General features: G+C 45.9%; 1 protein-coding gene across 1 annotated transcript in view; it reads left to right on the plus strand.

The window, feature by feature from the left end:
- The window catches only part of CACNA2D2 (calcium voltage-gated channel auxiliary subunit alpha2delta 2), a 252,613-nt gene that overhangs the window by 7,384 nt on the left and 220,667 nt on the right, over positions 1-24,562 (plus strand). The window contains exon 2 of the mRNA XM_064518655.1: positions 16,904-16,985. Within this exon, the coding sequence (XP_064374725.1) occupies positions 16,904-16,985 (82 nt within the window). The remainder of the gene's footprint in view (positions 1-16,903; positions 16,986-24,562) is intronic.

A 24,562-nucleotide genomic window follows, 5' to 3' on the forward strand; every position in this document is an offset into this window, starting at 1 on the left:
GAAGTGCGAATTAGTTAGATCATGCTGTGCACTGGAGCAAAAATCTCTGTAGTGTTAGGAAGCAACTTGTGCTTGGGGGAAGGGTGAGGAGAAGGCTGGAGAGTACAGATGCAAGGACAGAGAAGGGTGCAAATCTAATGCCCGTAATACTGGCAGTCTCCTACCCATGTGATGATTATTTTCAGGGAGAGTTTCCTTAAGGTCAAAGTATATACTCATTTCCGTGAGGTTTACTCATCTGAGTGCCGTCAAATGGGGAGTCAAGGCTTGGGTTTGCTTTAGAAATGATTGGGTTTTTTCTGTGTGTGGCTTTTAGCGGCTGAAAGGCTTGCAAGCATGCCGTTCCTGAGTGGTTAGAGCAGGGATGCTGCTGTCTCCAGCAATATGCACTGGTCCAGCTGCCATGAAAGCTCATTCATCCATGAGCTGAAGGCATTTGGGGACACTAGTGTGGTCAGTGGCTTCCTTGCCCTCTGGAGGGGGCTGGTACCCCGTGAGCACAGCGTTTGGCCGTGGACCACAGGTGTCTGTTCACAGTGATGCTCTTTGAGCCTCCGGTTCCCCCGGTTAAGTCGGTGTTGTCCAGCAGTAAAAGTGAGGGCAGTAAAGGTCCGAGTCCTGTCCGAAGTGCGCTGGCTGCCTGTGGCCCCTGCTGTGACACCATTTCAGAGCTAAAAATCAGTGATGCGGCAGGCGCGGTGCAAGCTTGCAGTGCGGCTGCCCCCGTGTACCTGACTCGCAAATAGAGCCCCCGCCGCCTCCCGGCGTCTCGGCTTTCCAGGCACAAACAAAGTTAGCCCTTAAGCTGTTAAATTGGTGGAAAGAATTGGGAGAGAGTGTTGGATCTATCTCCATTGAAGTGACAAATGAGGAAATGATTCTCTTTATAAACACCAATGCCTTTCAGCACGTCGCGGAGCGGGGACCTGAAACTGATAGCAAGCTGCCAGTCCCTTTTGCTGTCGGGTTGCGTCCCTTCTCCAGTGGGCATCTAGTGCTCTTCAGTCCATGATGCCGTGGTATCTAGAGTCTGAATTTGCATTCATCTCCCAAACGAGAAGCCAGAACAAGGGGCATGTGCATAAACATTTTTAAGAGACCGTCTTGTGTAAGCCATTTATGGTCTAAGAGATGTATAAAGCTCTCACTGATTTCATTTCCTCTGAATCAGAGAGATTTGTCTATCTTAATTCTCAAATCTATTAAACTTTCTGTAATAATATCTTTTTACTGTGGCCAATGCTCGTTTTCTCCAGAGCAGTGCAGTGAGAGTGGTGAATGCTGTGCCTTGTTTGCATTTCTGACATACGGTGGGCTTCATAGTTAGAGATTTTGGCGGCTGTAACACGGTCACTGAGAGAGAGACAGACAGACTTAAGCCAAGCGAAGCACCTAATGTGCAGCTTTCTCAGGTGTTGAACATCCAGTCAAATTCTGGGCGACGAGTGGTTGAACATCCTTTTATTGCTCCATAGCAAACTCATAGACCCAGGATGAGCCAAAGTACCATTTCCTCATGTCTGAGGTAGTCTTTTAATTTAGAGGTCAGTACTAAGCATTCACTGTAGAGTCATGTTCTGGGCTTGGTGGGGAAAAAAACCAATGCAGGGCGTGCATTTCCATGGGGAGTATGAGCTCCTGTGCTTCCAGGACCTCTGCAGGGAGAAGGGAAGCCCATTGCTCATGTAAAAGTAAACCTGCTACAGCAGCTTGTGGGGAGCAGCAGGGGAAAAAAGGATGGAAGAAACAGTGGTTAATTATTCAAGATCTGCAAGCTGAAAGAGCTTCAGGATGGTGAGCCTCCAGCCACAGCTAAGCTTGCGCTGCAACTTCATGGGCCCTGTGTTTCGCCTCCTCCACTGCCTGCTCTGGGAAGGAGGGTGGGTTACACGAGTATGAAAAATTGGTACCCTGTCTGCAGGTGGCTCTTGGGTTTTTTTATTTATTCTGTTTGTTTGCCAGGAAATCTTACTAGTTCTCAATCAGTGGCCAAACTGATGGCATTATTTTGCCTTCCACAGAATGACAGCACTTTCAAGAGTGCAGAGCAAAACAGCATCGGCCCAAAATGAGCCTTCTGTGCTCCCTCTGTGCACAAGGACGCACATTTTCATGCGCCGCCTTGGCTCTGTGCTGTGGGACTGCTGGTGGCTGAGCCATTTGCCTGACCTCGGATTTATTACGATGCAGAAGAATTCACCGCTGTCGGCCTTGCATGCTGTACTCCGCTACAGTTATATTAAATTTAAAAGCTGAGAAACATCAAAGAATTTTGAAGATACCGGGCCAAATTCGTCCCTGATGTAATTGTGCCGAGAGATGTGGGATTATGCTAGGGATAACTTTAAGGCCTTTGTCTTTTAATTTTTAAATATGGTAGTGGCTGCAGTTACTTTTCGTTTGATTTTTATTATGGAGTGAAGAAAAGGAATAAATCTAACACACCTACTATTTGCTCTTGCCTTAGTCCCAGTTTCTAAATAACTACATTTAGTACCTGCCTGCTTGTTTGACCTGGCCACAAAAACGTTCTGTTGGCATTTTTGACATCAATACTGCCTTTTTGCCCATTACTTAAGGCTAAATTGAACCCTTCTATATCACTTGGGTTTTCTTGTTTGTTTTGATCTAGTTTTCCCTTTAGAGGAAGGGTCTATCCAGCTCCGTGTCTCACTCCTGCTACCTGCTTGGTGCTGGGGAAGCTGTGTTGTAAGATGTGACCCCTTCCATGTCCCTAGACACAGCAAGTGGAAGCTCGTAGCCTTAACTTCCCTTCCCTCGTGCTCCACACCCGGACACGTGGAGGACGAAGCAGCTCTAATACCTGTCTTTGGTCAGGTACAAAAGGGGTCTGAGAGCTGCATCTTGATGCAGGGTCTTATTTTACCGTTGTGTCTGCTGAGATAGCCAATGCCTTTTTCCCCCGCTCTGAGCCCTGCAGTATCTTTTATACAGTGCTGTTCTGACAGCCTTGCTTGTGCCTCGTTTCCTCTGGAAGATACAGCGTTATCGAGTCGGAGGTCAGACGGGGCCCTGAGGCCAGGAACCTGCATGGAGAATTGGCTGTAGCGATGCTGGTGTGTGGGAATCTTGTCTTTTTTTTTTTTCTTCCCTTTCTCTCCCCCTGCCTTCCTCTTTTGACACCCTTCCAAGTGGAGCCTTGCACTGAAAGCATTGCTGGTTCATGCAGTTTATGAATGTGATTATGTGTACTGAAAGCAGCCTTTTTTATTTTATAAGAGCGACTTAATAAATATCACTTATCTGGGGACTCTTAGGTAAGTGGGTGCATGGCCTTCTCATGGGGAAGCGGCTGCCAGAACCTGTCATGTTCCCCAGAGTCACAGCTGTGTGATGGAAGAGTAGGTTTGCCAGTTGTCCAAAAAATAGTGGGTTTTTTTTAATGGTAGCTTGTGTAATACTTCTTCTTAGTTAAATCTACCTAATTCCTATGTTTGTACCATTTCAAAGTTATTATTAGATGCTGTAAGGTAGCATTAGTATTCTTATATATGAAGTTTCTTCCAGAGAAAACCAAGAGGCTGCAGAAATTAAAGATTTAGTAGATGGTACCTCTTCCTTCAGAGGAGTACCAGTGTGGTGGTGGGGCGCTCAGAGGGGACCTGCTGTGGGCTGCAGAAGAGGTGCTCCAGTTTTTACATAACCTGAGGTCCCTGCTGTGTTGGGGCCATGTGTAATATGTGCACATGAAATCTCTGTACCTAACAGCCAGTGTCCACTTGGATGGATGAAGGATTCCCCTTCAAAGCCTGGAGTTTGAGATTGGGTAGGATCAGTGGTGGCCGTGAGGTGGTTCACTCTGCACTGGAGTGGACAATTTCCAATACTGGGTGAACTGTGGTTTGTTGAAGTATTTTGAAGTCGGCAAAGCGCATTACATAGGAATCCAGATCCAGTGATCCGAACGTGGGCTGTTCCAAGTCACTTATTTAGCATTGTGTCTAAATTTTCATATAAAGTTAACCTACTTTTCTTACTTGGCTTGGCTACAATATTCCTTACAATGTCATTCCTGCTCTTCATTTTTTTCTACTGCTATGATATTCAGGTTTAGTATTTACCTTCCAATAGTTTATGCGTAGCAGAGTGCTTGTGTTACTGGCTGTGGCCTGTAGTTAGTCTTGAACACAGATGCCTTTGCAGAGTCTAGAAAGGTTTTGGCTTTTGGTAGCATGCTTGCAAGTGAGGAAAATAGCTTGAAAATTGCTGTTTGTTAAAATTCTTTTGTGTTAATCTTGCCATGATGCCACAGCTTCTGTCAATATGTGGGTCAGCAAGATGCTTGTGACTGAGAGCGAGGGCAGATTCTGACTTTGGAAGAGTGTCAGTAAAGGCCTTGAGCTATGCCTTTGCTGTGGGAAAATCCCCTCCAGAGGAATTTGGCCCATTTTTTTCCAATGCCAGGCCTATCTTCCAGTTGTTCTTATCCCTAATTGATCTTCTGGCCTACTTTTTATCAACTACAAGTTAAAAGGTGACCAGCCTGTCAGTCTTGGCTAGCATCAGGAGCAAATCTTCAGGCAGTCTGTGCCTCAGGCTTGTTCCCTGCGATGGATAATTCTTTCACAGAGTCCCTTGGATTGTCGTTGTCCCCCAGCCCTTTGCAACATGAGCATCTTGTCCTGTTCTCTCCTCTCCACTCCTTAAGGCTTTTGTATGTGCGCTTTGTAATGGTGTTTGCATTACCCCATTGCTCATTTTGCTGATGAAACTAGGGCTTCAAGGTCTCTGGTATGTCAGCGGTGGAGCAGGAAATAGATGCCAGATCATGTAATTCCTGCTCGTCTGTTCCTTTGAATGAACCCGTGCTCTTTGTCTTGGAATGAGTGTTTCTCCCGCTATATGCTAACAAAACCTTAGATTCAACTGTGAAATGTAGCTAGGAGGATTTGGGCTCCAGGAAGAATGCCTTTGCCTTTCTTTAGTGTTGGAATAAAGAGAGCTGTCCCTGTGGGCCAAAAGGCTCCCCTGCAGGGCAATAGTCCGAACGTTAAAGTTTGGACAGTGCCGTTCTGTGTATGGTTTAGAGGAAGGTGAGGGAGCCAGCTGCCAAATGCTTGGTGTGCCTCAGCATTGGGATATTGGAAGTGAAATGGGTGCCCTCTGCAGTATATGCCCACATGCATTTGGCTACTTGCACTGTGTAAATTATGGCCAGGCACCTTTCCCAAGAAATGCTGCTCTTAAAATTACATTTTAGGCTGATGATGCACACTCATTTGGGACTGGATCTCTCCTGTGCTTGTTGCCTCCTCAAGGCAAACACTCGCTGTTGGAACTGGCTATTGGGGGAACCGTAGAGCAGCAGCTATTGACCATCCCTCAGACGTCTGTCCCTTTGCGTGGTATCTGAGACATCATCTGAACATTTCCCATTCCGCGAGTGTGTCTGAGAGAGGAATTCTAGAGACCATTAAGCTGGGTAATTTACATGCTTCTTGAGCCTGTGCCTAGGGAAATATATTTCACAGGTAATTTCAAATCTCTTGGCGTGTGGAAGAAGTCATTATTCTAAATAGAAAGGGGTTGATGATGTCATAAGACCCGTTGAGAAGACCACATTAAAGGCTTTCTTTTTCTTATCTTTAACAGAAAAGAGTCCTGGCTATTACATTCACAGGATTTTTGGATGCCCGATGGTTTTTGATTTTAATGTCAATGCTTATTTATAAAAGCAGATTATTATTTTGTAAATATCTTGTAATCTTAGGTTTCAGTGACGTGTGTGCATATTGTGTGCGAGGGCTGGAGAAGTACTGTGGAGTATCAGTACGTATGTGACTTTCCTGCTTTGGTGCTCGAATGCTGTCCTTGAAGTGTGGGCATCAAGCTTAGTGTCAGGAGGTTCTGAGTTGTACTTTGAGTAGCACGGCCAGGATTACGGCTGGATTTGGGAATACTGTTTCACTTCTGTAGCTCAGTTCTCCCTTCCTGAAAAAAGGGAAAAATTTTGTCAGGCATATTAGGAGGATGTGTCCGTTAATGTTGATTGGTCCCTTGGAAATTGTTTGATGGACTTCTGCAGTGTCTGTGCTGCATTTAACCAGGATATTGAAATAATGAGGGAAGGGAGTATGGACAGTAACTACGATTGTGCACCCCCAGCTCTGCTTCACTGCTGGTTTATTAGCTTGGGGCATTTGGTGAGGAAAGGGATGCAGCGGGGCCTAGGCTCCAGTCAAATTTCCTAGTGACTGTTCCCTCTTGAAGAGAAGACAGCTTGTTGCAGAGTGGCATATTTTGCAGTGGGGGGAACTCTACGGGTGCTCCGGCACAGCACCCTCATTCCTCAGTTCTCCAGGGCAGGAGGTGCATCCCTTCCGGCATGGAAAGCTGGCTGCTGCTGCAGGTGGGGAAGCTGATCCTGATGGACCAATGTCCTGAGCCTGTATGGCAAATCCTGTCGTGCCTTCTGCATACGTCCAGTGTGGTTCAGTGCTCCCAATTTCTATATGCTTGTGTTCTTTTTCAACTGAAAGACTGTGTGTCTTTTTGCCTCTCCCTGTGGAGGGAGCAGAGTTTTCCCCAGCTGGCTGGGGAGCAGGAGCGAGGAGGAGGCCTATGGCCTGTGAAAGCTGACAGTCTCATCCCTGTTACTGCAGTGCTCTGAATAATGCAGTGGCACTGGGACAAGACTTTCCTGCTTTCATCATCCCCACCTCAGCGTGTGTCTGGATGCCACCTTACAATAGCGAAGGTGCAGCAGACAGCTTTTAGATGTTTATCAGAAAGCAGTGAGGTAATGGCATAAAATGCAGTAAATTAATTTTTTTAAATGCTCTCCACCCCCACCCCTTTTTTGTTTCCTTGCTGAAAAGGAGCAATACAATGAACAGCTTCTGGAAATGAAGGCGACTGCATGTGAAATAGCAGGGTTCCGGGTGTTTGGCTGGTGAGAGATGCAATGAGTGAGCATCACTAAGTGCTTTATAATAACAATGATTACAACACTCTCTCTTAGGAGCTAGGAATCTCTCAGGTGGGTGAATAGGAGAGGAGTTGTTTAAGGTGGGGGGCTTAACTAGACAGACACCTAGTGACAGACGCTCAGAAGGCCCCTGAGGAATGTCAGGTACGATTCTGTGACTGAACATCCCAAGAGACTTGGGATTAACATGTTTAGAGCCTGAAGAATAATGGCAATAGAGGCCCCAAAATAGCTCTTGTAATAGAAGGTCCTTTGTGGCAGAGCTTAATGGTATCTTTACTTGGTAATGGAGAGAAGTTGTAGACACAAAGCCACCACAGATCCAGCTAGTCATTAGTGCTCTACCAGGCTCCTTAATACAGCTTGTATGTTAATGATCTGATTCACCATTGCATGCTTAGTCCAGGACTGATTAGCTGAAACCTACTGGGAAAGGTGGATGCCGAAAGTGGTCCTCCAGCATCCGGTGGTTAGTAAGGGTTACCCAGCCTGCCGCGTTCAGCCTTGCCATACTTGTGTTTCTCTGCAACTCTTCATACTAGAGTGACTCTTCCTGGCGGTGATCCAATCTTTGGGTCAAGTATTCCTGTGCAAGCAAGATCACTTTGGGAAGCTCTTTCTTGCCTGAGGCTGTGGCCCCTCCTCTATTTCCCAGTGGCCACTATAGCATAAGGACTCTCCCACATCCTCTAAACAGCACACCCTGAGAGGTGTACATACTTAAAACTGCACTCCAGCCATCAGGACAAGGCTCTTCAATATCAGGCTTTGCTTCGTATCTGGACCAGACTTCTTACGTAAATGACGCAAGCAAGGGTAGCTGTTCTGTATTGTATGATATCTTACTATTTACATTGCCAGGAGGTGGTTGTTGTGAAGTATTCAAAACATTTATAAAGCTGAAGTCTTGCAGGAGCCTGAATCGGCCATTATGCTGTGGCTGAGCAACAATACAGGAGCACAGGGCACCTCTTAATGTCTCGGCACAAAGCTATTTGCATATGCTTTAGATGACAGTGTTTTGGTGGCAAGACACAGAAAGATTACCCAAACTTTTTGGTTCTAGCTGTCTCTGATATAGTCAAATGACAGCTTTGCTAGTTCTCCAGGCTATGAAGAAAACTCTCCCATCCCCAGCTGAAGGTGCAAATCCTGTTAGGAATAGCTGTATGGTCTGTTGGGGTAGTTCAGCCCTCCATCTGGTGATGAGGATTTACTGGAATGACCAGGAAGATGCAACAATCTATCCTACTTCTGCCTCTCTCCCGAGAGAGTCATGAATTATACACAGAATAAACAAATAACCTGATATGTCTGTCATTATATCATAAAGGCCTTTAATAATTCATGCAGTTTGCAAAATCCTTACCAAGACCTACCCTCTGTAACCTTATCTTCACAGTGGGGGATGGCATCTCTTCAGCTTCTCCACTCAGATTGCATCTGTAAAACGGAGAAGGCGTCAGCAAGGAGGAAGGTGTTTAATCTTAAAACTTATCTGTATAATGGGCTGCAAAGCAGCATGCAAGAATTATCAGCTGCTGGGTCTCCGGAGATGCTGAACATGACAAGTGGCTGCGCTGGGTGAAATTTATCCAGGTAGTGTGCTTAATAAAACTGACACCTATTCACTTCTTTATTAATTCATTATGTTTCAAGTCCAAATTTGTGACAGGCTTTTTGATGAGGAGTACAGTTCTAATTCTGTGTGATAAGAGCGCAAACATGGGAGAACCCCATGGGCTTGTGTTGCTCCTGATGCGCATCAGCAAGTGTGTGATAAAAATCTGGTTTCAGTCTGTAAAACAAGAGCAGAAAATCATGGCTGCTTAAGAAGAGGGGAGAGTAAGGCTTGCAGTTAGTTTTGGCTCCAATCAAAGCAGGTAATTAGTTTGGATAGTAGATTGCTGGCATTAACAAAATACAGCTCTAGGAATGTGTAGCCATTGCCTTTAGCTTATTTTGCTTGTGTTGCAGTCCCGGAGAGCCTGGCTTGCTGTGCTTCCGCCACCATCAAAGGAGACATCAGAGTATGTGAGCTACCTGATAATGTTCCCGTTCCCAGGAGCCATTCCCATCCCCATAGTGGCAAGGGGCAGTTGATATGGATCTCTAGGAGTAGCTACTCCATCCCCACTGTAAGGCAACAAAATTTACTGCTGGAAAGAGTAGATTAGACTCTCTGCCTGGCTTTTTGCTGAACTTCGCTATGTACTGTCTGAAAATGGTGGACTAGTCAACTGTTTCATAAGGTGCCCAATTCTGCTTCCACTGACAGAAGTATGGCTTGGTGGCAATGCGCTGAGATCAGATTTGACTTTGTGAGGCTTAATTTATGCATGTTTTTAATGTACTTGGGGCTCCTCATATGGAGACCCTTAAGGTTCTACTATCCTTCATAGGATGGCGCATCATTGAGGGACGGCCTGCAGAGGAACGCGAGGCTATTAAGGATGGGAGGAACTGGATGACGGAGTCTATGGCTGAAAGTGCTTTCTGGGAAAGCTCTCTTCCCTGCGTCACTGTCTGCAGAAGATATTTGCTGTGACTGCTTTGCCATTTGTTCTTTTTATTGCCGTATCAATGAGAGGCATGTGCATGAGTTTGATCAAAAGAATACAGTGACTGCATGTGGGCCTTTTGCAGTACTGCTGGGCAAATGTACCAGCTAACACATTCAGTGACTTTCTCCTCTTTCTGTTGGCAAATCATCTACAAGCAGATTGTGATTTTTCTCAAACCTACTCTTATTCTTTAAATTATTCACTGAATTATCCTTTGGCCTCCAGCTCCTTTGCATATCAAATACTCAAAATCAGCTTTTTGTAAAGTTTGAAATTCAAGATATCTTGATTGGACACACAGCTCTCAAAGAATAGTTATCATGGTTCTTTGTCGTACGGGGAGGACGTCTCAAGTGGGGTCCTGCAGGGATCTGCCCTGGACCTAGTTCTGTTCAACGTTTTCATTAACAACTTAAGCATATCCCCTCTTCCATTGCTTATAAAATTTGCAGATGACACTGAGCCAGGATGGGTTGGACGTACTTTGGAAAGCATTATCAAAATTCGAAATGATCAGGAAAAATTGAACAGAGCGCCTGATATCAGCAATCAGCAAATGAAATGCAGTGAAAACAAACACAAAGTGCTACACTTAAGGAGAAATCAAATGTACAAATGCAGAATAGAGAAATATCTGTCTGGGTAGTAGAATGGCTTAAAAAATTGAAAATTGTAGTGGATCACAAACTATGAGTCAACAAAGTGCTGTTGTAGCAGAAGGGCACACGCGTTCTGCAGCGTGAAGTAGCTTCCTGGGCAAGACTGGGGAGCTGATTATTCCTCCTCGTGCTGGGTTTGACTTCTGCTGGCCTACCTGATCTAAGTTTTGGCATGAGCCTTAAGGACATAAACTTAGGAGAATCCAGAGGAAAAGCTGGAAAAACCTGAGTTTGTTTGGAGTAGAAAAGACTTGAAGTGCAAGAGATGCAGGAGAACAATGCTTTTCCAGGCCTTGGAGATCATGATAAAGAAGACCAAAGTAGTTGTTTTCTGTGTCTTGTGCAGGTGGGATAAGTGGAAAGAGAAGTGAGATTTAGGTTGAAGAAGAAATTTTGACTGCCTGACAAAACATGGAACAAACTGGAAAAAGGTACTCTAGGGATGTTGTGATCACCTTTAGTGGTGGTTTTGAGGAACAGGTTAGACCCAGTGCCTCATGTGGAAGGCTTAGGTGTTCAGGTGTCCCAGTGCAACCAGTTGTAGAAGAGGAATTCCTGAAGACCCTGCCAGCCCACATTTCTGTGACCGACTGAACGCCTCACTTTTATTCTGTTTCCCAATAGATGGGGTTCAGCCTTTGATGGCTAATGCTTCTGTTAGCCAAAACAGAAATCTTATTTGAAAATTATTTTTCCTACTGCTTTAAGCCTAGTTGGTGACGAGTTGGTGGTTGCTGTTAGTGTTCCCATAGGTACCTACAGGAATATCTGTACTCAAGAATTGTTAATGAAACGCATGTTCTCCTTACTGTCGGGCTACTTTCCCCTCACTTCTTGCACAGCTTTGTCGTGTGGATTCAAAAACTTTCCTACCCAGTTATCCCTCTTGTTTTGTAATACTGGCAGGGGGTATCAAACTGGGATCAGGATGGATCTGGCTGGGGGTTTGGTGCTTGCTTTTATTGTGAGACCTACCCTGCTGGAAAAATTGGAAGAAGGCAGGCAAAAGATAGGACGAAGAAACAGTACAAAAGGTTAGTGTTTGAGTCAAGGGGTTACACAGCAGCTTGGTGATAGAGCTGAATGTAGATGACACTATCCCAGCATCTTTCCCCTTCATGTTTCTTTAACATCTTCCTTGGGATATAGTTTAAATATTCCTTTGTCCTTTCCTTCACTCCTTTGATAACCTCAGAAATACTTTTTTTATTATTATTATAGGGGGGGACCAGATGGTAGAGGTGAATAATATCTTGACAAATACTAAGAAAAGACTAGTCCAGCAGGCAGTGTTTTCCCCACCCCTCCTTTATAAACACCTGTGCACATCCTTTACATTAAAAAGGAGTCATAAAATGATGGTGTGGGAGGTTTGGTAATGTCTAGAAGCACGGTCAGTAATTTATTTGGCTATTTTGTTTAGAAACTGGTACAGTCTGGAAGTTCTATTAAAAAAAAAAATAGCAACTTGTTTTTCCTTGACATGTAAATATTAGCTCATGTGGGGCTTTACAGCCTAGGTATATAAGAAATGAAGAATACTCAGAGGGGCATGAGTGCATACGTACACACATGTACACAGACACATGCAGTATCCTTATAGTTAAAGGATTAAGGATCTTGAAGGAATAAGCCAATTAAAAGAAGTTCCTGCACAGCAAAAATTAGGCAACACAGTAATTAATAACCTTATTAAATAGCAATATTTGGGCACTGAACCAAAGCATATGAATAAGAGTGAAGCATTCTTGGCTGAACATGCTGCATGAAGTGTAGACACTTGCACCAAACACTCTCTGCATAGGCTCTGGGGCAGTGTATCCACTTAGCAAGTAGTTTTTCCCCTTGTCCTTCCATGTTCATGTGAATTTTTCTCTTATTTCGGGGGCCAGCAAGGTGGCAAGAGAAGAGGAGTGAGTCTTCCTTTTTTTAACATCTTCTCTTTTCCACAGCCAAACAAGAAATTTCCTTAGGCAGCTTAAAAAAAAAAATAGCACCCACAAGTACTCAAGCATATAGGTAGCTAACTTTCTTCCCTTGAATTTCTTCTTCGCTGGGGTTTTGTAAGAGGTAACTTGCAGTGAGAGTAATGTTCATCGGTAGTTTGTGGGCTGCCCAGTGCCCTGCAGGAGAAGGCAGGGGTTGCCTGCACCTCCCCGGATGGTGTCCCGCGGAGGCAGCGGGTCGCTGGGGAGAAGCGGCAGAGCGTGCTAGCCGGCGTGGACTGCCCCGTAACGCAGCTGCTGCGGTTCTGGTCTCCAGCCTAGCTCGGGCACCTCTGCGTGAAACTGCCTTGCCCACTTCTAGGTTAGTAACCACGGTCTGTGACACGCCGTGGCCCGTGGCTGGCAGGTCCCCCGAGCTGGTGAGGAGCAGGGACCCCGGGCTGAGCTGCAGCGGCGCAGTCTCGCAGTGCCGGTTCAAGGCTGTCAGTACGTGGCTTGTTTTGGTGGATCGTCTGCGAATGCCTTGAGCTGCTGTACAGAGGAGCAGTATTCCAGAGTGCCATCTGCTGTGTGCAGAAGGGTGGGAGGATGTGGGCCAAGGACAGCCTGTCTCTTGTCTTCCAAGGCAATTCTCATTTTCTTCCAACGCCCCAGGGGCAGCTAGAGCAGTGGCTAAGCCTCACAGACCAGAGGCTGCTGTAGACACACATAAGTCTCTGGAACCGCTTGGCTTATCTAAAGCAGGAAACATGTCCTAAGCCTAAGTGAGTCTTTCCATGACTGTGGCAGTGGCCGGACAGAGGTGCCCCCTGAGCAGGAGTGGCCCAGGGGAGACCCTCCGCTTCCTGGGCGAGACTGCAGCAGTGGCTTGTCTCCTCGTGTGCTGCTCATCACAGTAAACATTTTTGAAGCTCTGAATCTATTTTATCTCATCTTTAACAAAAATCAAATATGCAAATTATCAAATCAATTAACATTTTTGTAGTTTTCTTTGGAGACACTATGATAAATGATGTTTTTTCAAAAAATGGCTTATGTCCCTTGTTGCATGTTGCACAGGATGTTATAAAATATACAAGGGAAGGAAACAAACACTTGTTTAACACAGTTTTTAACGTATATCCTGAATGTGTGTGCAGTCACGCTTGCGCGTACGACGGTTGTAAAGCAGCGTAGGTTGGAAGAGACCTCTGGAGGCCCCTACTCAGAGCAAGGTCAGCCGAGATGATGGGGTTGCTGGGATCGGCCGAGCATGTCACGGCTAAAGAGGGGCCGTGAGATAGCCGGGCTGCCTCGCGTGCGGTGCTTGTTGCTACGCAGGCACCGAAAGGGATCCTAAAGCCTCAAGTTCAAAGGTTTCCTCATTGCCTGTGTTAATTCATTACAGAGGACATTAAAGTGATGCTCAATTTAAGGCAGCGGCTGAGCGTGCTGCTCCTAAAGGGGGCTGGTGGCTCTCTGTGAGCAGTATTGCATCCACGCCAGCACCTGCATCAGCTGTTTTCTTTCTCCCTTATTTGTAAATGCCATTTCACAAGAGCAGTAGGGCACTCCAGGCTGCGTGTTTTGAGGAGTTACCGCTCCTCGAGCCTGTAACGCCACCTGAGGCGTGCGGTAATGGCCCGGGAATGCAGCGACTGTCATGTCTTACTGCTTACAGCTTCCGTATGAGACTCGCTTCAAAGTGAAATCTCTATGTACATAATGGACTATCAGTTTCTGTACCCTTTTCATCCTTGCTATAGTCTTCTTCCATAAAATGTTAAGTGCAGTGGCCATGGGAGAGAAGCAAGAGGCAGAAGGTCAACTGAGATGGAATAATAATGGGTTTTATCCTTTCTTCCCCCCCGCCTTCCTTTCTTTTCCTTGGCAAATGAGAGATGAAAACTCCAAATTCCAGGACGCGGCCTGCTCAGAGCATTTCCAGTCACTGACGTTACTAAAGCTGCAGTGATACAGTAATGGGTGAATAAGCTTAGGTCAGATGTACGCAGGGGCTTTTGCAATGGTATGATGTTGGTAAAGGATGTGCTAGTTAGAAAAAAGAATGTTTTCTGCTTCTGGCAAAAGCTACTGTATGGCCATACTACACCAGGGGACAAAAAAGGCTGCTTCTGCTATTGCTTATCTAATTTAGGAAATCTGGTATCAGCTATGCAGAAGTACCCCCTGCACACACTCTTTCGGTAGTTTGCAAACTTAAAACTTGTACTGCCAGACTTACCAGTACTCCTAGGGACTCGTCCCAGCCTTGGAGAAGTGCTGCTGGTCAGTAAGGTTGAGGGTCGGGTGACATCTAACCTGGGGCTGGCAGGCAGAGCTGTCCCACCGCAGTGAGTTGAGTTTTGCAATAAAAGCAAAATCCGCTGCTGCTTATGCTTGAAAAATACAATGGCTTTTCTCTAAAATAGTGTTTCTTCTTCGCGGGGGCGGGGAATAAATTTAAAAAAATAATTTCAAGCAGATCTACTATTTAAGTTTTAATTTAAAATCCAAGCCCTTTACGAAAGGGCACTGAGTGCTCAGTGTCTCTTTCTTGCGTGTATCCTGATTGCCTTTAAAAACAGAATAATAGTGATGCCTCTGTGTTCCCGTAAAACTAATCCTCTCTGAAGGCTTGGCCATACATTGAAAATAGGAGCAATTTTTAGAGTTAATGGATGCAAGTCGAGATGGACTATAATTTTCTTTTCCTGTTGTGATGTCGGTGTTGCTAGAGGGGGCTGATCCAGGCACTGCACAGGCAGATGCTTTAGGTAGCTGGAACCTAAGGAGAGGTGTTGGCTCCGTACAGTCTTTACAGGGTTCCTTGGACCTGCAGCTGAGTGTGGGCGTGTAATTCATAGCTCCCCTGTTCACTGGACAAACTGGAAAAAAATTGATTTCACTTTTGGGGGTTTAAAGCATATTTTAAAGCGCATGACTTCGGTATTTTAAAACAGTAATTATTTTTCTAAACAGAAATAATTTTATGAGTAAGCTTGGCCAACCTGAATAAACCTTTGATGGCAAATAAAATATGACTGAAGGGGTCACTTGTGACCCTTCAACTCTATGCTGACGGTCCCTAAGGCTTTGCTTTCCCTTTTTTCAGAAGAAAGGTGGGTTTGGTGGTTTCTTTACCCATCTGCTTCCCTGAATTTCCCCTCCTCGCCAGTAGAGCTCTCAGGGAAGAAGCAGCGTTGCCTCTGTGAGAAGGTTAAATCCCTGTGTTGGAAACGGAGTTTTTCAGCATAACTTATTCTGAAGATTTGGTGTGTGCAATTAAATCTCGTTTTCATCCCCAGCCTCATATGTTATTAACTGGCATGATTTTTGCCTGTGTAACACACGTCTGCCAGTCCCTTTCTCTGTCTGTCTCTTGTCTCCCCACTCCTCCCAAGTGATGCTCCAGCTCTCTCAGTGGGAAGTTGGTGGTGGTCTCGGGCACGTCTCTGCCTTTATATTTGTGCCCAGCATTCACCATTTTGGGGCCGTGCTGTATCATTCAGTCCGAGTCCTCCGTGGTCATGTTTCTTAGATGGGTTCCTCAGTTTCTTGACTACCGGGAGAGCTGCTCTGGTTTAGGGCAGGCGCTTGGGGACCGTACCTTCTCCATCTGGGGAACTTCTGCCTGCAGAAAGCAGGAAATCACTCTGCAGACCGAACCCAAGTGAAAACCCTACCTGTTCTCCTCCCTCCCTATTTCAACAGCCCTGTAATCCTCTTTGCCATGCTGTGGGCCCCGTAGCTTCCCTTAGCTCCTATTCTTGCTATTCCTGCCCCGCTGTCTCCAGCATAGTGTTTAGAGATGAATGGTGCTGGAAAATGTTCCGACTATGGTAATAACTGGGCTGGAGGCAATCTAGCAGTTCTTCCAGGCCAGATGGGAGATCTGACATTTGCATGGCCATGGGCCAGAGTCTGGCAATCTCATTAAAAGGAGAGTTACCAAGTTCTGCGGATTTAGAAGAGTTCTTATTGTTGTTTCAACTTGGTCTTATTGCTCTAAGTGAAAATCCGTGTGGTTGTTTATGTCGGAGAGTATTTTGTGCCCGCTGGAAAGGCTGGCAGTGAGATCCCTTGCTGTACAGGGACCAGGATGAAGGAGATGCCGTGTGCTACATGTGGCAATTCCTGGCCCTTTCTGCTGCCCTAGGAAACAGCTTTGGCCCCAGCAGACCTGGCAGAACTGGTGTTTGGCTCAAGTTGAGCTTAAGGTCCAGAGCAGCTGAGCCCTTGGGCACCTGTGGCCCTGTGCTAGGCTGCTGGCTGTGGCCAGGTCTCTCTTGGTGCCTTGCAGCAATACCTGACAGCGTGTCGCAATGTGCTGTGTTGCCATGGTAGGGCAGGCACCTCTGATCCTGCCGTGGCTGTTCGTTTGCTCCCTGCCAAGATGCCGCGCAGAAGCAATAAGCTGTTTCCCGCAGCAGAAGCCAGGCAGCACAGCGCCTCGGCCTTGGCTAAGCACTCTGGCCAAATATAAGCAGCAACAGTAGATAATTAGTTAAGAGAAAAAAATGCACTTTGCAATTTTTGTTATACCTTTTCTCTGTGGCACCTCGTGCATAGATTTTGAAGTCTTACAGTTTACACTGTGCCCCAGCTGTCAGTCGCAGAAGCCGTGTGTGCTTGGTGTTCTGCCCGCACCAGGCGCTGCAGGAACAGAGCAGTAAACTTAGCTGAGGGCACCGATTTCCTCCCTCTCCCTTCAGTTATCTTGCATATCTACTAAGTGTCAGGGCTCTGACTCTGTCTTTCTCTTTCCTTTCTCTCTTTCTCTCTCTCTCTCTGTCTCTCTTGCAGTATGCAGTACTGGGCCAGAAGGCTGGAGCAGGAGATTGATGGAGTGATGAGGATATTTGGTGGAGTCCAGCAGCTCAGAGGGGTAAGCTGTCTTTCCTTTGCCTGTGTTGCCTTCCTCGTGGCAATGAATGTTCCCATCTACAGAAATCCCCATCTACGGAAATACTTGTAATAAGTCACTTCCTCAGCTCTCTGTGCAGGATCATGGCTTCTTCTGCTCCTGGTTGCTAGTCAATTTGATGCATTTATGGAGTGTGTGAGAGTGCGTCTGTTTTGTATCTGTCTGTCCCTTTCTTTAGGGCTGCATGTCACTGCCATCTGAGCATGTACCTATGGATTTTTTTCCTATATGACACACTAAATGCATCTTAAATTCAACTAACCGTTCTTGCAGGGACTGAAGGTGGTTCAAAGCATAACATGACTAGTTGTTACAAGTTCTGAGGTTTTAAATGCAAATCGTACGTAAAACTGTCATTCTTGTTTGGCTTCTGTTTCGAAGTGCCACAAACAAAACCGTGTTACTGGTGCTGTCGGTGGCCTCTTGCTTCCTGGCTTTACCAAGAGGCCGAGGTACAACAGGCTATAGAGGCCACCTCTCCCTCTTTTCCTGGCAGCAATAACATTGTGTTGGGTCAGGGCAGCTGGAGAAAGGCTTTATGATGGTTTATTAGCTTTGTGGATCGAAGGATCTTTAAGACCCTCCCTGTTTTCTGCTTCCCAACACCGTTGCACTGACTAACTGCTTTGAAATGGAAGAATTTGAAATTAGGGTTGTGGTGTTTTAATTCTAAAGACGATGGGCTTCTGCAGCATGGTAAGTATGTTGCCCCAGCCTTAGAAAGAAGTATGGAGTGTATTTGTATTTTCACGTGGCAGTGGAATTTTCTTCTTAGATGTCAATGATTTATGGGTCTCTTATTTGTCTTACTTACACCAATGTAACTGTGTTGGCTTCAACAGAATTGTTCATGTTTTATGCTGTTGGTTGTAATCCATTGTTTAAAGACAGAAGCAGCACTATTTTCTTTTAAGTGCATTTTAAAACGAGTTTAATTGAAGAGTTGCAAAACTGTTCAAAGTTCAACCATTCATTCAAATCCATATTTGAGCTTCAGAATAATTAATCTGGGTTTTACTTACATTCATTCCAATTTAACTAAAATTGGTACGAACTTGATGTGCAGCATAAAAAGCATCCACACCAGTTTGGTTTTACCAAATATTTTTAATTGTATCTGTGTGTTTATGCAATGCAACTTTGCATGTCAGCAAGGTCTTAGACCCTTGGGTGTAAGTTTTCCAGGCAGTGCGTAGGGACAACAGACAGCTTACTCTTTAGAAGAGCACATTTAAAAAAAAAAAACCTACTGAACTTCCCACATGTCCTCTCTTACAATTTATTCTTATTAGCTTTGATTTTGGTCCTTTGCATGTTAAATAGGTATATCACGTCACTCTTTTTAATGCCATATTTAAATAGAAATTACACATCCAATTTGCCAGCGCTTGACTTCTATTGGCCAGTCAGTCAATTACAGGTAAGAGTGCTTCCCACTTTTTCTGCTTAATTCTTCTGGCAGCATACACTGCATCACTTCAATGGATTAATACACGATAAACTGACTACAGAAGGATTGTAGGTTTTGGAAGTCTGTTTGGGAATGTACTAGTGAAGGAAGGGAGGGATCTGTGCACTATTATTATATCTGGTGAATGCACAAAACACCTGAAGCCAGAGATAAGCTAGTGAAAAGTGCAGTATTCAGTTGTTAAAACATCAATAAAGACGAGCAGAGGCTGTCTGTGGATCACCACGGGAGGCACTTGGAATATGGAATTCAATCTCGATACTTAAACAGACTTTAAAGTGAATGACACTTCTCTTAAAGACCACATCACTTGCCAGTGCAAGCTAGCATGGCTTCACAGGTATGAAATCTCTGCTTACATAGAGTGCTTGATCCTGGACGGTTAAGAGCTGTATTTGCTGGGAGTCATCCTAGTTGCACACAGGCACATCTGGGTTGCAGTGTGGAAGCTGTTTAATCTCAAAGTAGGACTGTAACCCACTCTGAGACATGAATTTAGGAAAAAAGCAATTGCATATTCTGTTGCTACCAGGGTGGAAACTTTGAAGGTGGTGACTAACTCCTAAGGTTGGGATTCAGTCTGCGTTTCCTTTTCTGTAAAGGGTTCTGCCTCGGTATAATTTGGACTTTTTAGCTGATGTCATGCTGGTTTGTAACCAGGGTGAAGGCGCTAGAGTCCAGTGCCAGCTCCCAAAGTGTAGTGCCACCTGACCCATCAGGAGCAGGCACAGGGGAGAAGGGAAAGCCATCTTCACTTGAAACATCCATCTAGCATCCCCTGGGTGTTAAAGGCTTACTGCCAAGCAGGAATAGTTCCCTGTGGGACAGGAAGGATAAAGAAACATGGGGTAATTTGATCCTGGTGGTAGAGCCTGATTTTAGCCAGGTACGTGCTCATGTTTTCTTTTTGGGCTTGCTGTCTTAGCTTGAGACATGCTAAATGTCCCCAGAGTCCCTGGCGTAGCGGGGGCTTGTAGTAGGCGCTGTAGTGCAGCTCCTATGCGAATGATATTGGAGATGGGAAGAGTGCTCCAGTGTCGCAGACGACAAAAGCAGCCCTCCTGAACTGAGTGGAGTCTGCCGTTCACGCCATGGGTTGGACCGCTGCTGTCTTGCATGGGTTTACGAATAGAGTAAGTGCTGGGGATGGTGCTGTGCCAGAAATGGTTCTTCCCTTTTTCAATTCATGCCTGACTGTCACAGTGACATACCAGTAAATAACAATAAGAAAAATACCCTCCTCAGGTTTCTCAGGTATATTTATTAATTTTTTTTCTGGGGTTGCTGTGAAAGGATGTGGACCTGTTCTTTGGTTATTGACTGAAATCGCATAACAGTTGTGGCATATGAGGCATGAAATTTATTGTCAGAAATACGGTGTCCGGGAACATAATGGTGCTGAATATTTTATCTTGCTGGAGTGCTGCCCACCCAAGAATGATTTTTATTTTAACTCTTAAGTCATTTCCTAGAGTTGGGATGCTAAATGTCAGATGTCCCTGCTTCCCACCTCTCTTGCAGATTGAACATGTAGTCATCTCATATGCTTCCCCAGGGAAGACTCTCCAAGCTTACACCATTCGGATGCTTTTTTGCTGGAGGAGAGCATTTTTCTGTAGCATTCAGAGAGGAGGAGGAGAGGCTGTCAGGGATGCAAGGGGATACCATGCCTTTCAGCTCTGAGCTACCGCCTTACTTCTCTCTTGAAGTCCAGACCTTGAAAACATGTGTAAATGTCACAGTATGTCCTCCTGGCTGTGGTGGGGCTATTTGTATGTCCGAATGCTTGCAGGTTGGGGGCTGTAGGAGGAACTCTGCCTTTGTGAGTTGATTCTGGGCCCAGTGAAGTCAGCATTCGGCCCTCTGTGTGCTTGTGTGGCATGTTTGCTGGCTGGTTGTTCCAAGCACAGCTCTAAAAACAAATCCCAGCACTCTGAGAGATTGGGGCATGTTGCTTTTCCTCTCCATCCCCCTCATGGAATACCAGAAATGAAGAGTATAAATCCTTACTAATTTAACTCTGACTGGAACAACAATATGTGGAACCCCAAAAAACTCCCTGACTTGTATCTTTTTTCTTTTTTTTCCCCCGTTAGTGACTTTGGGATATTTCTCCATTGCCAAACTGGACTCTTCATCACTTTACAGAGCAAAAAATGTTTGTTGCTAACATTTCCTGCTACAGTTCTCTGAATTTCTGTTTCTTCCAAAGCTTTGGCAGGCGTTAAAGTTGTTGACTTTAGTCAAAAATGAATGAGTTTGTTGTTTTCCAGCCTAGACAGTTTCTTCATGTTGCAAAGCCCACCATGAGGAGGAAGCTGTGCTCAAGAGAGCAAGGGTTTGGTAAACCAGGAGGGGGTTTGGTAAACCGGGAGGGTGCAGATCAGGTGTTTGTCAGGCCGGTGTTGGGTGTGAGCCTCAGCATTGCTGCTGTTAGCCAACTTCTCTGATGCACCTGCTTGCAAATCTGTCCCCCAGGTCTGAGACAGGAACTCTGCCAACTCCTTCCCCTTTCGTATGCTGGTACAGCCATGTGCGGACCTACCAGGGTGTCTGGCTGTGGTGGCACGCCATCCAGGCAGCGGTCACGGCGGGGCCAGGCTGCAGCAGCACCATGCGTAGGGCTGCGGTTCGGGGCCTCGCTGAGCAGCTCATGCTATATGTTGCATTAAATCTCCTTTGCTAGATAGCTGGCCTGAGATTGGTCTCATCTTGTTCCTGAAGTGAACAGCTGGCTGCTCAGACCATGTCCTCCTACTCCAGCACCTTCTGTCTGTAGCCACCTGCTAATGGGCTTGTTTCTCTGCTGAAAATTACTGAAGAAACCAAAGCCTTCAGAACGAGATGGGGAAACTCCGAAGCTACACAAGTGCTGAACTCCTTTTCTGCACTGACTGGTTTTCTTTGGCTGTCTTTCCTGAGGCCTGTTCCAGTGATGGGCACAAAGACTTGCCCAGAGGTGTTGCATATCGCTTCCCTGGTAGTCAGGCAGAAAGGCTTTGGCAGGGGCAGGGTGGGGAGCAGAGCTGTGCTGATGCCGAGTCTCCCTCTGCTTCTAGAGGTTCAGACAAAGAGAGCTGACAGTCCACTTTCAAGTGTGGCAAGCTGGTTTTGCACCCTCCTTCCCACTATAGGATATCGAGGGAAGTGAGTGGTAATGTCTAGATCTGCTTCATCTGCTTGTGGTCTGGCCTGGTAGATAAGAGTATTGCTGGCCTTGCTTCCTCATGGTGATGAGGAAACACCCTGTCCATAAAGGCCCAGGTGGTGCCGAACCTGAGCCCTGGGTGAGGAGTGGTGAGCAGCTTGCTGGCAGAGCTGGGCAGCCGGCGAGCCTCCACATGAGCTGTGCTTCGGCCTCCTTAACATGTGCTACCGCACAGAAAGGTAGTCTGAGCCCAGGTGATGCAGAGCCTCACGCAGTGGCTCTTGGGATGCAGCCTGCTACACTCAAGGGCTTTACTGAACGTGTCGAGCAGGAGTGGTTGGACTCTGTCCTTGTAATCCACATCTTACTTTACTTCAGTGGATTTTCATTTCTCTACCTTTTATTCTTGCTTGTTATCTTGTGCTGTTTTCTCAGCTTTGTTTTGCCAATTTGGCCTCCCTGCCTGGCAGGAAGAGCTGCTGTCCCTTCATATGGTCTTTTCTGAAAGTCCAGGACAAATCCTGCTGCCCGGGGCCAAGGGCAGAGTGACTGGGATCTGTGTGGACATCCCCCCCTTTGTCTGCTTCATAACACCAGCTGCAGCCTGTCTGTCCCTTCTACTCAATGCTGCTTCTCTGATGCTCCACCGTATTTTCTAAGCATGGCCATCCTTGCGTTGAGGCAGCCATAGGCAAAAAACTGCATGGCCGAGCCATGCATGAACAAGAATGCGAAAAATGTGTATGTATAGATGTAGTTTGTGTATCTGTATGGGTATACTAGCAGAGTTTTGAACTTGGGTCTGAAGAGCTGAAGGGACATGGCATCCATCTAGAACATTACTGCCGTGGCTGGCTCTGCTCCTCTGATGGTGTCTCTGCAATACCGAGTGTTTCACACGGCTAGGTGAGTGCAGCCCGTATGAGATCACTCATGAAGAGCTAGAGGTTCTTTTTAATGACAACACTAGCAGATAAGATATGCTTTTATACAAAGTTGCCAAGGTTTTCTGTTTAGCTGTTTTGATCTTGGGTAACTACTGGCATAGAAACATAGACTAGATCTTCCAACTAGTCTTAGAATTACATAATGTTTGATTTGCTCAGTTTTGTTTTCTTTGGGTATTAGAAGCACTCTTCTGATCATTTGGTAAGGATGGAAGACTTCAAGAGTGTCCATGGTATTTTAAATGAACGGTGTTGGTTGGCAGAGATTCAGAGCTCCCCTGCGCTGAGCTCTACACAAACTCACTAAGGAGTGCTTGTAATTCCAGTGGGCTTTGTCTCGCCACATCAGACAGACAAGGCATTTCGAGAAGGGCAGTGATGCGGTCCTTAGATATGTGAGGCTAATGGCAGAGTTGGGAATAGGATGCTCATCTTCTGATGCTCAGTCTAGTACCAAAATCCACAGATTGGACTTGAAAGCTCTCAGTAACAGAGCGAACCCTGTCTTTCCCTTCTGAGGAGGCAGCCTCCAGCCTGAGCCCTCCGAAGTGGGAGGTAAGTGACTCCCAGTGACTGCACTGCATTAGCCAGAGCAGAGAGGAGGAGCTTGAGCCAAAAGCTTGGGCAACATGCACAGCCAGCTGCTTATACTACAGCAGTGCTGAATTTCCTGCTCCTTCCCAACTGCTGCAGAAGAGAAAGAGGGCCGAATTGCGTTTTCTGACAGCTAGTGCCTGCCTGGGGGGCTAGCCAGGAGTATGGACTATATATCCCAGTAAGGTGATGCCTAGCTCCACGCTCTTAGTTCTCAAGCTTATGCATTATCTATTTGATCCTTACTGTTCTTCTTCTCCCTGCTTTCCCTCCCCCTCTCCTACCAATATGCACACAGCCTGCTTCCGCACACCATCACTTTGCCCTCCTCTGCTCCTCATGTTTGATAAGAGGAAGTGTGTGATGCCAGATAAACACATTCCTGTTCCAAACTGCTTGGGTTTATTTTAATCTGCCTGGGCCGTTCAGCAGCCTCAGCACTCTGTTCAGCACTGAGTGCAAAGCCAACAATATATTATCAAGCAGGAGCATTTTAATGTCCTTATCCTTGCAGCAGCATCGTTGGAGAAGGGAGATCCTCCGTCGCCCTTTGGACGGGCCAGTGTCTCCCATTGTCAGTCCCCTCTACACCCATCGTCTTACTCTTCACCCTTCCTCTCCACTAGAGCCACATTACATCCGTACTGGAAGATGTCAGGGAAACATATGCTCCAGCTTTTAGTACATTTGCATAATTAGAGTAATGTGTATGAATAATTTATAGCTGCATGTGGCTGCTCAGTGTGTGACGTTAGCACCCTTTGCTAAATCCCTTCCAGTGGGTAGTGCCGATCTTGCACCAGAGCCCTTCTCCCTGTGCAACCTGCAGCCTGGGTTGCTTGGCAGATGCAGGAGCCCTTCTTTGAGAGATCAGGAACATATATACATACATATACATATACATACATGTATACACACACACACAAAATATTGTAGCAGAGAAAAACAGGCTTTTACAGTCGTGGGGGAAGAGCAGGCTGGAAGCCTGAGGCTAAAATGCCTGCCCTGTGTCACAGAGCCTGATCTCAGTCAATAAATAGTAGCGAACAATTGCCTGGCCACTGTCTCACTATTTGCCAGCTCTTCTTTAGTGTGTGAGTTAACAGGCTGGAAAGCTGTGAATCCCACGTAGGTTTTCTAAAGAAATGATCTAAGTGGTTGACTTGTGGTATTTATGTCCTCGTTAATTTTAGTTTAAGCTATATTTGGTCCTTGCCAAATGTTTGAGACCCTTGGCTGGAAAGCACTGTGTAAGCTGATACGAACTGAAGGTGTGCGCACATATGAGCTCATTAGTATTATTCATTGAGAAACTGAGGCAGGTGGTTAAGTTGACCAAGGCTGCGTAACAAATCTGAGATGCAGCCTGGGGTGTTCT

The sequence above is a fragment of the Dromaius novaehollandiae genome, chromosome 12 (genome assembly GCF_036370855.1).
Source record: "Dromaius novaehollandiae isolate bDroNov1 chromosome 12, bDroNov1.hap1, whole genome shotgun sequence".
NCBI classification, from domain to species: Eukaryota; Metazoa; Chordata; class Aves; order Casuariiformes; family Dromaiidae; genus Dromaius; species Dromaius novaehollandiae.